At 37.8% G+C, this 16198-nt stretch overlaps 1 protein-coding gene across 4 annotated transcripts in view; it reads right to left on the bottom strand.

Moving 5' to 3' along the window:
• Window positions 1–16198, bottom strand: part of AGK (acylglycerol kinase) — a 150620-nt gene that overhangs the window by 63658 nt on the left and 70764 nt on the right. For all 4 annotated transcript variants that reach the window (XM_012447482.3, XM_064372837.1, XM_012447481.3 and 1 more), the window contains exons 3-5: window positions 9926–9965; window positions 6788–6867; window positions 2006–2081 (exon numbers count right to left, since the gene is read on the bottom strand). In XM_012447482.3, coding sequence (XP_012302905.2) covers window positions 2006–2081; window positions 6788–6867; window positions 9926–9965 — 196 coding nt within the window. The remainder of the gene's footprint in view (window positions 1–2005; window positions 2082–6787; window positions 6868–9925; window positions 9966–16198) is intronic.

A 16198-nucleotide genomic window follows, 5' to 3' on the forward strand; every position in this document is an offset into this window, starting at 1 on the left:
AAATCCACAGATACAGTGGGAGATTTCTAACACCTCCTTCTTGATAATTTGTATAGTTAAAACAGAAGAAAAAATCAGTAAAGACATAGAAGATTTGAACCCACACAATTAACAGACTTGACTTAATGAACATATATAGAACATAGTACCCAATAACTGATATATACTATTTTTAGGCATAGATACAACATTTATTGAAACAGAGCACGTGTTAGACCATAAAACAAATCTCAACAAACTTTAAAATACTAGAATTTTATAGACTACATTTTTTTTTTGGCCAAAATGCAATTAAGTCTGAATTAATTACCAAGCCAATCAGAAAAATTTTAGATCTGGAAATTCAGAAACATGTCTCAGTAATTCATAGATCAAGCAAAAATCATAAGGAAAATTCAAAAATATTCAGAAATAAATGATAATAAAAATATCATTCATCAAAAAGCATAGGATGCAGCTGAAGCAGATTGGAATTTGTAGCTTTAAATACATACAATAAGAAAGAAAGATAACAATGAAACAAGCATTGAAGTTAAAATGTCAGAAAAAGCACAGTCAAAATTTTTTTTTTAAGTAGAATGAAGGAAACAGTAAAAAATGATCAGAAACGGATGAAACATAAATGAGAGGATCAATAAGCCAAAAAATGGTTCTTGGCAAGGCCTAATTAAATTGAAAAACCTCTCACAAGATTACTGAGGGAAAAAAAAAAAAGAGGGTACAAATAAGCAATATTGAGAATGAAAATGAGACATTATAGATGCTATAGAAATTTAAAAGGTAAATAGAAGATACTATGAACAACCTGATGTCAATTAACTTGAAAATTTAGATGAAACAAATGAATTCCTTGAAGAATTTACCTTACCAAAATTAAGTCAAGAAGAAATAAAACTTGAGTACTTCTTGAACTATTAAAGAAATTTAATGTATGGATTAAAAAAAAAGAAAGATCAAAAAGGCTGGGTGCAGTAGCTTACACCTATAATCCCAGTACTTTGGGAAGCCAAGGCAGGAGGATCACTTGAGTCCAGGAGTTCGAGTCCAGCCTTGGCAATATAGTGAGATCCTGTCTCTATATACATACATACATACATACACACACACACATTAAAAACAAAATCTCCCATCAAGGAAAGCTCCAGGTCCAGATGGTTTTACCTGTGAGTTTCACCAATTATTGAAAAACCAAACATCAGTCTCACATACTAAGGTCTCTCATACCTGCCACATTACAGGCACTCAAATATATGTTAGTTTTCTTCCCCTTTCTCCTATCCCCAAAGGCAAACAACTGGAAAATCATGCTGGAAAAGTCGGAAAAGAGGGTTCAACACTGCATGGTAAACTAGACAAAATGATCCTTTTTAACTTCTATGATTTACTGGAAGCGTACAATATTAGAAATTGGTCAACCACAGACATAACCACAGTAAGAGTGGTTTTCACCATATACACACATGTATGTACTTACCCATACACATCTCATTTAAAATTCAACAAGTAGGGTCTTGCATCTTCAGAAACAGTATAATTCCTTGCAATTTATGCTTGCCTCCTTTTCTTCTTAACTAAATCTCAAATTCTGAAGCTTTATCACTTAAAATTCTTCACCAGTGATAATTCCTTACTAGAGAGAAAATGGTTTACCTGTTTGTGGAACTACTAAGAAATTAAATTAATTTCTCAAACTTGAAGGTTGTGTATTTTCAGGAAAAGAATTCTTACAGCTATAACAATTTTCATCTTCCAAGAGATGTAATTCCACATCCCATCTCTCAGATGAAAGGTATCAAGTTCTCCAAGCCTCCCTCAATCCAATTCTGAAAATGAAAAGCTGACACTATTTGGAAAAAACAAAACTGCTTTTATCAATTGTCAGAACAGGCTACAACATTAATTTCTTTGCTTTTGTGACAAGCAATTTTTGCTAAGAAGCCAAGAGAAGAGGTTGTTATAAGAGGCAGCTGTTTGGGTGAAATAAACATTCTGAAGCCATCCTCACCTTAACGATAGTCACATCCATGCCAGATAAATGTAAAATCGGGGCAGCATTTTTTTCAAATAGAGTCCTGGCTTTGCTGTAAACAAAGGAAAAAATACAACCATTTAAACACAGGTTATCAAGAGGAAGAACAAAAAGCCTTACAATCTTCTTTAGGGCAGAGTAAGAAAGACCATGAAATACAGGTTTCCTTTATTTGTTCAAGTACAGAAAGTTTAACAAGTAATGAGTTACTACGAATGGAAGAATAGAATCTTTCACCCTGGGGCCTCTGAGAATTTGCTGTTTATCTAATGCAATAAGCTCTTATCCATTTGGGATGCTTCTAGTTCACACTGTAGTTCCTCTACGGAAAGAACAGACACTAGATATGGTTCCATTCAGGCAACAATGCTTGATTCACTCAAGTATTCATTGAGTACCTACTGTGTGATAGACACAGGTGGAGGAGCTAGGAATACAACATGACAAAGCAGACAAAACTACTAATTCACCAGAAGCTTGTCTGAAACTCCCAGGCACAGTCATGCCCTCTCTGTGCTCCCCTAGTACCTTATACACAACTCTGTTAGTAACTTTCACACTGTATGGTGATTAGAGACTTCCAAGACTGTTGTCAGCACTAGACTGGAAGCTTTGCAAAAATAAATACCAAATCTTATTAATCCTTGAATCCCCTGACCTCTAGGGTTGTGTATGGCACACTTAGAAAGTACTTATTAAGTATCTGATTAAGTAATGCATAAACGAATGAATAAACCTGCCCCAAATATAGACATGTAAATTCTGAGGAAAAGGAAATAACATGGATGTCTTACAATAAGAGAAAAAACAGCCTTCAAAGACTGCATATTTCAAAAGTATTATGCATATCATTCTGACATTGAACTCTTATCCAATTCAGGTCAGAATTCAAAAACACAGCCTAGGAATCCAGGGATGCAGAAGTTGCAAAACAATCTCTCTCACCAATGGCATAGTCTCAAAGTCAAACTAATGTTAAAACATAACAATTAGTTGACCTGTCTTTTACACAAATATTTCAACTATTACATAAGGAAAAAAAAATCTAGTACTTTCAATAAATGTCAAACATCTAACTTTTATATCCATAGTTACTCAGACCTCTTTCTAAAAAAGATACTATTTTTAAACTGAAGATGTATCCTTTGACCTTAAGGATACTTTATACAGAACTTTAAGGATATTTTATAGAGGAGACATTTTATATTAAGCTACAAAGGCAGCTAATAAGGAGCATGTATAGTTATGTGTAGGCCAAACTCAATATTCTTTAAACTAAAAAGAACCACCAAATGGTATATAGAACACAAAACATTTCTTATTTTGAATTAAAATAGAAATTGAGAGGCTTGCACAAATTTTCACAAGAACCATACAAAAGAATATTTCAAATGGGCCAGGAGCAGTGGCTCACGCCTGTAATCCCAGCACTTTGGGAGGCTGAGGCGGGTGGATGATGAGGTCAGGAGATCAAGACCATCCTGGCTAACATAGTGAAACCCTGTCTCCACTAAAAATACAAAAAATTAGCTAGGCGTGGTAGTACATGCCTGTAGTCTCAGCTACTTGGGTGGCTGAGGCAGGAGAATCGCTTGAACCCAAGGGGCGAAGGTTGCAGTAAACTGAGATCACACTACTGCACTCCAGCCTGGGCGACAGAGCGAGACTCCAAGAACCTCTCTGAGCGTATAATAAGCAAATTAAATATATTCTACCTTTCTACTGCTCTGAATGATTATTAGAACGAACATAAAAGGGTGAATGAAAATTTCTCCTTTCCAGCTCACCATTTCTGGAGTTAACCCAACATTAAAGGGCTGAGCTAGTGATACTGCCAACAGTTCTCCTCCCAGGGCTGCTTTCATTACTAGATTGATATGAAAGGATCAGTTGGAAGTGGATCAAATCTATTTCCTAAAAGCAAAATTATGAAGAAGTCTCAATCTGCCATATCAATCACAAATCTTTGACCTCTGCTAAGTTAGTTTAAGAAATCAGGTCAGAACATTTGGGTCTTTATTCACATCTTTATATGATATTCTAAGTTCAGAAAACCTCTAAAATAAAGGTGAAGACTTTTTTCCTTCTAATGTTCTATATAAAAGACTGAAAGGCAAGTGTTACTAGTAAGAAATACATTATTTATTATACAATTAAGGGCGAGATAGCACCAAGGCTAAATAAAAACCTTAGGTACTTACAGCAACTTCCAGGCTTAGGCACACACAAAAAATAATTACTCTTTTATGTATTATTTATTAATGCTAAACACACAGTTATCTTATTTCTTAAAGCTCTTATGTAGTTTTAAACCAGTACTACATAATGAAATAGTTACATGATAAATTATAAATTATGTGTCAGGGCAAAGCCATGATGACAAAAATAGTGCAATTAAATAGTGAAAGCTTTAAAAACAAAACAAAAAAAAGGGATGCCAGGCTTTCCTAGAAGCACACAGGGATTCACCTTGTTAAAGGAGACAACGCCTTAAGAAAAGACTTTCCTTTAGTGGCAGTATTTCAGCTTACCTTTATATAAAGGTACTGTAGTTCTAAACAAGAATGTACTTTTAAAAATGCAAATACATTTACATGTAAAAAGAACCTAAAATTCCTTGGAAAAATTTGCTTATTAATTTAAAAAATGTAGATACTTTTTAGAAGCAGGAATTCAAAATAACTGGTTATTGCTTAAACAAATTGGCATAAGTTTCATCAGAAATTAGCAAGTTGTTAATTTATTAGGTCTCTAAAACTAGCCCATGGTAAGGAGTAACAATTCAGCAGTTTATGAAATGGAAATAGTGCCTAATAAGCATTATCTCATTTAATACCAAAGGTCCATATTCCACATAATCATTTTTAAAGTATGTACTTTTGCCTTTCTGATTTTACAGATGGGTAAATTGGGGATTTCAGAAGTAAATTAACTCCCATAATATAACAGGGCTAGTAAGCAGCAAAACAGGAAACAGACCAGGTTCCTCAAACTCCCATACCCATGCTGAGTTCTCTGTTATCTTCAGCTACAGGCCACCACTGACAATTTAATTATCTTGGGTATTTTGACTGTGTTAGATTAGGACTTCTTGATTTGTTGGTATGATTTAGTATTGATATTAAACAAAAATGATCAATAGGTATTATCACTGGTATATTTATGGGGGAGAGAAGCCGCTCTAACAAAACCCAGTAGATATGATTCAGTTAGGCAGAATAGTCTGTTTAGACAATCTGAATTAAACAGCTGAATTACAGAGAAATAAAGCAGGATGTTTCCTCCCGTCTATGAAGTCACACTCACTGCCTCCCAAGAAACGAATAGAAAAACTGATGTCAGATACCCTGTGTTTTACTCGACAATATTATGCTTATCACTTATAATCCAGCCCAAAGCTTCTTCTTGTTTTTCTTATCACCTTAATGTCATTTGACTTCAATCTTATAGAATCCAATTTAGTACATATTTACTAATTTTCTTTTTTCTTTTTTTTTTTTTTTGAGACAGGGTCTCACTTTATCGCCCAGGCTGGACTGCAGTTGTACTATCATGGCTCGCTGCAGTATCAACCTCCCAGGCTTAGGTGATCCTCCCACCCTCAGCCTCCCAAGTAGCTGCAACTACAGGTAAATGCTACAACATCTGGCTAATATTTGAATTTTTTCCAGCTAATTTTTGTATTTTTGTAGAGACAGAGTTTCACCATGTTACCCAGGCTGGTCTCAAACTCCTGGGCTCAAGTGATCTGCCCACCTCGGGCTCCCAAAGTGCTGTGATTACAGGCGTGAGCCACTGCATCCAGCTTACTAATTTTCTGATTCCCAAAAAGCAAAAAAGAATTGTTCTGGACATTAGGGATATTAAAAGATATCTTTTAACACTCAATCCTTTAATTCTGACTATTTTTTCAAGATAAATTTTTAATTATTTATTCTAAAGCCATCAAGGTCTTTGTATTCACGTTTCCAACTGAATGACAGTTGCATCTAACATTGTAAAAAAAAAAATGTTTTGCCTATTTATTTTTTCTTAACAGACTTTGAGTCCCCACACACCCACTCCCTACCCCTGCATACAGCCTCCCCACCTTTTAGTGTGGTTCATTCATATAATCAATGAACTGCCATGATCAAATCATTATATACCCAACTCTCAACTATTCTTCACACCTTAATTCCCACAATTTCCTCACATGACCTTCCCAGGCCAGCCAGACCAGTTACAGACTGTCCTGTGTCATAACAAAGCCATAACTAGGTCACTCCTGTCTCCAGGCCTCTGCCCCATGGACAATTTCCTCAGTTGAGAAGAGTGAGTAGTCTTCTCCTGTCTGCTTCCTCTCAGGCCTAGCTCAAGGATCATCCCTTTTAGAAAGAACGTTTCTGATCTCCCAAGCCCACAGTATTCTTGGCCATCTCTCAACATCCTGTGGACAAAGATGGTCTAATGATTTATACCCTAGCAGTATAGCAGTCACTCCCAGGGGGACTACTTCCAAGCAAATAAGACATCTTTGTAGGTGTTAATCCTGGAATGATTATTAAACTTCAATTAGACAAGTTTGCTAAGCATCCATTAGCTTTATAGTTATTTCTCATTTAACTGTTATTTCTACATTACAAATGAATCTTATTGCTAGAAGAGTACTAAACCTAGTTCTTCCAATTCCATATAATCTCACTAGCTGCCTGATAGTCTGTGATGTCTTTCCCCCTTTGAAAAACGAAGTATTTAGCAAGTCACAAACGGAACTACCCTCTGCAAGCTGCAGGATTGAGAAAAACAGTTGCCTTCTTCACTTGTGCATTGGGAGGAATGAGTTGATTGCCAAACACCTAAAAAAGAAAAAAGCAAAGTTTTCAGTAAAAGTTCAGTTATTTGGTAAATGTCACATGTATTCTTTCATTCCAAAAAAATTTACTTACAGCACATACGGTATCTTCCCTTGGGGGAAAAAATGTTCTTTCGTGATCTCATATTAACAAAAACACTATAAATCAACAACAACAAAAAAGTAGCATTATTTAATGACAATAAGCTCTATTTTGTATTGGAATAAAAAATCCTGCTTTATCTACTAGAGGCAAATAACATTTATTTTCTGTATAATATTTGGCTAGGTTTATTATAAACATATAATTAGTAAGGCCATAGTCTGTCAGGAGAGAAGTTAATCTTCGTGTCTTTAGTTTTCAGAGTACAATATTCTCTCCAACGCATCACTAAAACTTGTTCATGAGGAATCTTTGTGTTACCAGTTAATCTTCATATATTTATACACATACAAAATAAACCTAACACTCTATTTGCCTTCTCTTCTTTGCAACCCTGTATGATAACTAAATAGCAGCGACTGGCAGGGGAAAAGAAATGTAACTAATATACACCAAGCACCTTTTATTTGACATTTTTTACACACATTATTCTTAGTTCTCAGAAACCAAAGTGGTATGAAATAATCTTAGTTTTCCAGATTAGGAAGTCCAGAATCAGGAAGATTAAGTTCCTGAAAGTTACAGAGTTGATAAATTACAAGCCTGGAATATACATCTTCTAATTCCAAAGCCAAAACTTTTACTCTCTAAGCTCTAAAGAGAGGATCAAGAATGAGAATTAAGAGGCAGAGGACTAGATGTGAGGAGTCCAAATGAGAAATGAATGGGAACTCTTGTTATTATGTCTGAATTGGAAACGATGGTCAACAAAAAGAATAAGAAAAGGAAAGTACCAAAGTGGGCAAAAATTGGGGTCTTCAATGGTGGGAGCAGGTCTGGGCCAAGAAAGCAGAATTCTAGTATGGAAGTACAAAGTAAAGATAGAGGAAAAAAGATTATGCAGTTTTTTTTTTTTTTTTTGAGATGGAGTCTCTCTCTGTCACCCAGGCTGGAGTGCGGTAGCATGATCTCAGCTCACTGCAACCTCCGCCTCCTGGGTTCAAGTGATTCTCCTGCCTCAGTCTCCTGAGTAGCAGGGATTACATGTGCCCACCACTGTGCCCAGCTAGTTTTTTTGTATTTTTAGTAGATGCGGGGTTTCACCATCTTGGCCAGACTGATCCTGAACTCCTGACTTTGTGATCCACCCTCCTTGGCCTCCCAAGTGCTGGGATTATAGGCATGAGCCACTGTGTCCAGCCGCAAAGATTTTTTATTGAATAACTTACTCTAAATCTGCCACCTCCCTGACAGTTCATTTTGGAGTCTTTCTTACCATTGTCTATTGCTTGCTTTAAAAACAAAATTAATTTTTTTTTCTGAAGCAGAGAAAAAGACTGTATCTTTGTAAGAAGTTTCTGGTATATTATAATTTCTATTCTGTTTTCATTCTTACTTAGACCTTAATATTTTGCTGTTAAATCTCTAAATATTGTAATTTTTTTCTTTTTCTATCTATACTATTTCTGGAATCAGGCAGAAATGACACTACTAACCAGGCTCTCTTGCCTACCAGATTCCATACCTATGCTAATAAGATTATTCCTCCTTGCCCTGATTTCTTAGCGTCTAAAGTTTGTACCTACTTGCAACTCAAGTCTCAGATTCACAGTAGGCTAAGGAGTTTACACGAGACTACATTAAGTTTATGTGAGATTTGTTTTTAAAAATCATAGTCTTTCAAGAATTTAGACTGTTAAGGGAAGAACACAGATAGGAAAATTAGCCAGCAGAGGCTATAAGGGCAAATACACTTCCATTTGTGAGATGGAAGGAATTAAACATGCAGGGGAAGTGGAGAATTAGAATAGCAGAAAGAAAGAAATAGAGGAGAAGGAGAAAATCACTAAAGGAACATCATCCCTGAAAAAGTATGAGGAGACAGAACTCAGAACAGAGGTGGAAGCATTTACCTTCAACAAGAAAGGGAGGGTCCTACAATCACACAGGCCTACTCTTCCTTAAAGAGAGAAAGAACGGGTTTCCCTCCCAGGAGGATTTTCCAGTTGGTAATGACTGGCTTGGGACAAGGATCACCTTTAATTTAATATTAAAGTTTATTTGAATTGATTTCTAAAACAACTTAGAGCCATATGAGAGATAACACATTTAAACAAAAAAGTAATCAATTCTTAAAACACAGATTTAGAACAGCTAGATAACAATCGCTAAAGAGAGGAATTAATTTATAGTATCTGTTGGCACTGTCATCCATGAAAACATTTCAGAAACAAACAGGAGGTCTGCCACTTACTTCTACTAAATGCTTCATATCTTTGCCACTTTTGATGTTTCTATTTCGGTATTTCTGACATCATAAGTTCAAATGATACAAAACCAAAAGGCAACTCAGTCACAGAATTTCAACTGCAAAGCATAATGTACATTTTTGCAATGGGGGACAAAAACGGGGGTCTTAAATTTGAAAGGATTTATAATCCACCTATAATTAATTAGCCATATAAATGAACATTTATGTAAAATCTCATGGAATTGGGATAACAGTGCACATGATATGGCTCAGTTGAGCCTGGAGATAGGCTTTAAAAATATGAATCAACAATTTTAAGAAGATTGGACTTTTAGAGGTAACACTTGATCTGAACTGATATCCTTGGGGGTTATTCAGATCAGGAATGATTCAAGGGTTAGCCAGATCTACAAAGACAACTGCAGACACAAACAAATTCCCAGAGCTTCTACCAGTCCAGTTCTGTGTTCTTGGGACCAATCCAGAAACAAACAGTCTACAGGGGTGGGCGTCAGAACTGCTCTTCACCAGATGGTTAACTTCCTGGAGTTCTACTCAGAGTTGGCTCCCAGCGTGATTCATCCTGATAGTGCTAAAAAATAGCCAAACTGCACAGATGCAAGACACTGAAAGTCCCCTAAAGAGCTCAGCTTTTCTGCACAATGAAGATAAGGAGGGGTTTAATTTTATCACATTAAATAGTATTACCTGAGCTTCTTGACAGGCTGCTCTCCTAAGCAGGTTATCACTATCAAAGTAAGCAAAAGAGAATAATCATTAGCTTTAGAGGATTATGATCCAAACCAAATCTGTGAGTTTTTTTATTTTTTAATATATATACCTCTTCTCTAAAAACACCCAAGTGAAAGTTTCCTAAAAACCTGTTATCAACAAGTTATCGGGACATTTGAAAAATACATCCTCTGAATAAAAGTTTGTATTAAATATTTTCATATTATGGTAACCAGAATAATGCCCCATCCCCCTAAATTTTCCACATCCTAATCCTCAGAACTTGAGGATATGCTACTTTACATGGGAAAAGGGATTTTTATGGACATGATTAAATTTAGGGACTTGAGATGGGGAGACTGTCCTGGATTATCCAGACGGACTCAACCTAACCACAAAGGCCCCAAAACAGAGAAAGTTTCCCAATTGTGATCAGAGGCAGATGTGATTATGGAAGAATGGTCAGAAAAATGCAACCTTGCCAGCTCTGCTGGTGGAAGAGGGCGTTGAAGCGAGTCAAGGAATGTGGTAGCCTCCAGAAGCAGGAAAGCAAAACAATTCTCCCCTAGAGCCTCCAGAAGGAACACAGCCCCTGCCACACTCTGTCTTAGCCCAGTGAGAGCTGTTTTGGACTTTCAATTCACAGAATGCAAGACAAGAAATCTGTGAACCACTAAGTTTGTGGTAATTTGTTAAGGTAACAATAGAAAACTAATACACATATCCTGCATTTTTCTTACCCAGTGGAAATTATGTCATTTGCCACAAGTAAATTTGATGTTTAGTTTTTTCTACTGTTTTATCTAAATCACTTGTTTTTTTTAATCACCGTCAGACACTAAATAAGATCATAAAGAGAGAATTTTGTCATGAGGCAAAATTTTGGCTTCCAAAAATGAAAGCATTCTGTCAGAATATGATCACCTATTTAACATCAAGGTCTCTAAAATATGTTTATACCATAAACATAAAGGACTTTAAATGGCTCCAGTCGCCTACAAGCTCCAGAATCTTCATCTAAGAGTTTGTGCTAATGCACATCGCTGACACTGCTAAGATAGTAAGTTCAACTTGGTTAACAACAGTAAAGAAATCGAATACCCAGAAAAGATGAACAATAATCAATTTATAGGAAAACCTGAAGAAAAAAACAAAAGGTAATTTTGCTTATATTCTTTCTAGACTTTTTTAAATAAAATTGAAAACTTTAAATTTTGTATTTTCATAGTAATTCAAATGGGATTTTGACATTTACAGTGAATGAAAAAGAATAAGTAAGCTTTGCTTTTTGCCAGAGTTGCTGTCAAAGGCTGCTGGCTCAGTGATTCCATAGCCAGGCTGCAGAATGACCCCTGAATTCCACAAAGCAGGTGGCTTCACTAAGAGAACATCATCCACAGGGAAGTATTGATTCTGTGAATCTAAAACCTAAGAACCAGCCAGACATGGTGGCTCACGCCTGTAATCTTAACACTTTGGGAGGCCGAGGCAGGCAGATCACGAGGTCAGGATTTCTTGACCAGCCTGGCCAACATGGTGAGACCCCATCTCTACTAAAAATACAAAATTAGCCTGGCGCATGCCTGTAATCCCAGCTACTCAAAAGGGTGAGGCAGGAGAATCCCTTGAACCTGGAAGGCGGAGATTGTGGTGAGCCGAGATTGTGCCACTGCGCTCCAGCCTGGGCTACAGAGTGAGACTCTGTCTCAAAAAACAAAACAAAACAAAAAACCTAAGAACCATATTTTACTGAAATTATAATGACATCAATACCCCAAAAGCTGATGCTGTTCGATAACAAAGATTTTCAGGAGACTCATCCCTTGTGAAATCCAGCACAAGTCAGCCCAGTCCCCATTGGCTGAAGTGACTCTGCTCCCCTGTGCCCAGGTGGCAAAGGGCGTTGTGCAACCTTCTCTCCCTCGCACCCAGGATTCACAAATATTCATGGTTTTTTATATGACTCCCCACAGGAAATAACACATATTCATGTTTTACTTTTCTTCTTGCGTCCCTCCCCATCAAATGCTGTCACTGAATCGTGCTAACATCAGTAACAACAACAAAAATATACTAGTGGATGAAGTAAATTCAGGGTACAAACTAGCAAAATATCTTGAAAATAATTAACATGTTACTAACTCCTTATAGCTTACTCAATAATTTGCATTTATGACCTTATATACAATGAAGAGGCAAAACACTGAACCCATAGTAATCTCTGGATAACAAAATAATACGAGGTTCCTCATAGTAACCTGGGCATTGTCACTGGCCCTCCCCCTGTACTGTGCTGACCCCCAGTCCAACTTGCACAGGGCCCTGGGAATGCAGCTTCCAGCCTCTCCCAACCATGCTCCTGCGGCCACTGCTTTCCTTTAGCAGACTGATAACCTTGTGCCTCCAATCTCTCCTATAAACTCACCCTATGGATTTTTCTGCACAAGCCTCTATGCTTCTGTAAAAGCTGCAATCCCATCTCTATATCCTGCCCACGTCCAGGCTCCTTCTCTACCGCGAAGGACAGATCTCCGAAAGGTAACAGGCTCCTCTGGGTCATTAGGAAAGAACATCACCCTTGCCAGAGCTCAGCCACACTGATTTCCATGGACCTAGCTAAAAAGACAATAGCCCCAATATGCACAAGAATATGGGGTAGCACTTTAGGTAGCACCTAAAATGAGTTAGATCATTTTTTTCCCTAAGTTCTTTGTTGCCAGAAGTAAAGTTCTGATTGTTAGCTTGTGATTAAATGTATTATTAAAGATTTCAGCTCTCCTGAGTTTATTAATTCTGCTTAATTTATCAGAATGCTATTCAAAATCAAAAGATTTTGTGATAGTTAATTCCCTGAATTTAATGTGCCAAATGGAATATCCTGTCAAGGCCACCTGTGAGAGTGCCAGAATACGTACCAATTTTGATATTACAAAAGAAAAATCTCATAATCATACGTAACTTTGTTTAATATCAAAAACGGTATTAACCATCTTGATCTTGCTCTCTGAATCCAACTATTCCTAAAAATCAAACATATTCTCAAAGATAAAAGATTTCTCCCATTGAGATAGTCCGATGATCTATAGCAAGCTCTGAAAAGTATCTCAACAAAGAAATTCCAAAAATGTTTCAGTAATGTCACCATTGTCAGAATAAAAGATGAAACTTAACATTCATAGAGCAACTACCTTGTACCAGGTATTATGGCAGTTATTTTCATAAAGGTTTAATCTTTGTAAAACCTTGCAAGGCAGGCATTATTAGGTATATATAATATTCTCATTCTACAGATCAGGAAACCAAGACTCAGAGAAGGAAAATGACATGCCCAAAAACACAGAGTTACTAAGTGGTAGTGTCAGAAGCGTTTGAACCAGAGCTACTCCATCTTGAGTAGGGGCTGGGTAAAAAGAGGCTGAGACCTACTGGGCTGCATTCCCAAGAGGTTAGGCATTCTCAGTCACAGGATGAGATAGGAGGGCAGCATATACTGGTCATAAAGACCTTGAGGATAAAACAGACTGCAAAAAGAAGCCAGCCAAAATCCAGCAAAACCAAGACTGCAACAGAGTGATCTCTGATGCCCTCGTTGCTCATTATATGCTAATTATAATATATTAGCATGCTAAAAGACATTCCCACCAGCACCATGACAGTTTACAAATGCCATGGCAACATCAGGAAGTTACTCTATATGGTGTAAAAAGGGGAGGAGCCCTCAGTTCTGGGAATTGCCCACCCCTTTCTGAGAAAACTCAGGAATAACCCACCCCTTATTTAGCATATAATCAAGAAGTAACAATACGTATAAGCAACTGAGTGGTCCATGCTGCTGCTCTGCCTATAGAGTAGTCATTGTTTTATTCCTTTCCTCTTTTCCCCCTGAAGCGAAGTCTCACTCTGCCCTCACAGGCTGGAGTGCGATGGCACCGTCTCGGTTCACTGCAACCTCCACTGCCTGCGTTCAGGTGATTCTCCTGCCTCAGCCTCCTGGGTAGCTAGGATTACAGGTGCGCACCACCACACCCAGCTAATTTAGGTATTTTTAGTAGAGATGGGGGTTTCACCATGTTGGCCAGACTGGTCTCAAAACTCCTGACCCTTGTGATCTGCCTGCCTCAGCCTCTCAAAGTGCTGGGATTACAGCCACCATGCCCAGCCTACTTTCTTAATAAACTTGCATTCACTTTACTTGTGAAGTTGCCCTGAATTCTTTCTTGTGCAAGATCCAAGAACCCTCTCTGGCGGTCTGGATCGGGTCCCCTTTCTGCTAACAGTGGAGTTGGAATTTAGACCCATGCCCACCTGGCCCTAAGCAGATGCTTTAATGCTTTTTCTTCTAAACTTCAGATAATACTCCATGGGCAATTACTCAATTCAGTTGTATGTTTTATAGCACATTTTAAAAATTAATTGCATAGTCTCATCTAATATAAATTTTTTAATGTATATTCATATATTTTTTAAAAGATGAGGTGCAACAATGCTTCTGAAGGTAGTTGGTGAAACAAACTCATTTAACACAAAGTGCCGCCTATGGCACACAAATAGGATTTGGTCCTGCCCTGAAGCAGCTTAGGATCAAGCAGCAAAGAAGAACAGCTCTTGGTAAATAGCGGTGGCATACTAAAAGATGTGTTTCTTGATAAAAAATGACAATTAAACAGGCAATCATGATGCAATTTCACTTTTATGTACTCCATAAAAGGGGCACATAATGGAGGCATCTAACCTAGTTTTGAGAGAATTAGAGGCTTTTTACAGGATGTGACATTGAAGCCAAGATCTGGGGTAAAAATAAAAAGTAGCCAGGCAAAAATGGGAGTAGAATCTAGGCAAGAGAAACAGCATGTTAAAGCCCGCAAGTGCTAGAACATGACCAATTTAGGAAGGAGAAAGTAGTTGGGGACAGCTGGAGGCAATGTGCCACAGGAGGAGCTACGTAAAGGCCAGGTCACCAAGGACATTTTAAGCTACTTAAGGAATGTGGATTTTATCCTAAGGGCCATAAGGAGCCATTAAAGGGTTTTAAGAGAATTGATGTGACTAGGTTCACATTTTGGAGGGATTATTCTGGCTGCAGTGTGTGAAGAAGGCATTGGTCAGAGGTAAGACTGAAACTAGTGAAACCTCAGAGGCTCCCTCAGTGACAGTCAGTGATGATGACTGGAACTAGGATTGTGGCGGAGGCAACACAGAGAAGAGGACAAATTCAGCAGATATTTAGGAGGTAAACTTGAAGGATGGCTGCTGGGAATTAAAGAAAAGGTGCCCACATCCTGCATTAAGCAATCGGTGGAAGGCAGTGCCATTCAGAGAGGGAATGAAGTAGAAAGTGCAGGTGTGAGAGGGAGAAAACTGAGCTGAGTTCTGGTATGTCTAGCTGACATGGGGTGAGAACCCAGGTGGCAGTGTCTAGGGAACAGCTGGAAATGCAGGTCTGAAGTTCTGTATAGCAGTCTTGGCTATATATGCTAATAGAAGGAATGGGCGTGGATTTGATGATCTACGTGAGTAGGGTGAAAGCAGGAGGAAGAGATACCCTGATCATGGGACAGTTGACAGAGACCACCAAATGAATCTCAAATAAAGTGACAGGGGTACTTCAAATAAAGTGACAGAGGTACTTCATTTGAAAGTCAAAGGCGGGGGGCTAAAAAAAAAAAAGTCAAAGGAAAAATCAGGTAGAGAATTGAGGGAAAAGTTTTCCTTATCTCCTACCATTCTCCCTGGATGCTGCTTCTGTTCTTGGCAAACTGCATGTTTTGCTGTTCTTAAGAGACACAAGAAACCTTACATCTTCAAGGATTTCACCATTTTATCCTTTCCTGTTTTAAAAAAGGCCAAACACAATAAAACCCATGCCCTTACCTCACAACACAAAAACTGCTTTTATCATCTTCCTTCCTATATGATAAACTTCTCGAAATCATGGATAATTCACCATTTTCTCATCCACAGCCCACAGCACACTCTCATAGATTCACCATTTTCTCATCCACAGCCCACAGCACACTCTCGTAGATAGATTCACCATTTTCTCATCTACAGCACACAGCACACTCTCGTAGATAGATTCACCATTTTCTCATCCACAGCACACAGCACACTCTCGTAGATAGAGGGTACTTGTTTAATAAATAAGTGGCAAATGTTTGAACAGGAGAGATTGACTCACTGTGCTCAGACAGGCAGGCTTTGTCCTGCAGAAGAAACTGAAGGTTATTCTTTGTATGAAGATTTGGCATT

The sequence above is a fragment of the Aotus nancymaae genome, unplaced genomic scaffold, assembly GCF_030222135.1.
Source record: "Aotus nancymaae isolate 86718 unplaced genomic scaffold, 86718_ANA_hifiasm-v0.15.2.pri h1tg000002l, whole genome shotgun sequence".
Lineage (NCBI taxonomy): Eukaryota > Metazoa > Chordata > Mammalia > Primates > Aotidae > Aotus > Aotus nancymaae.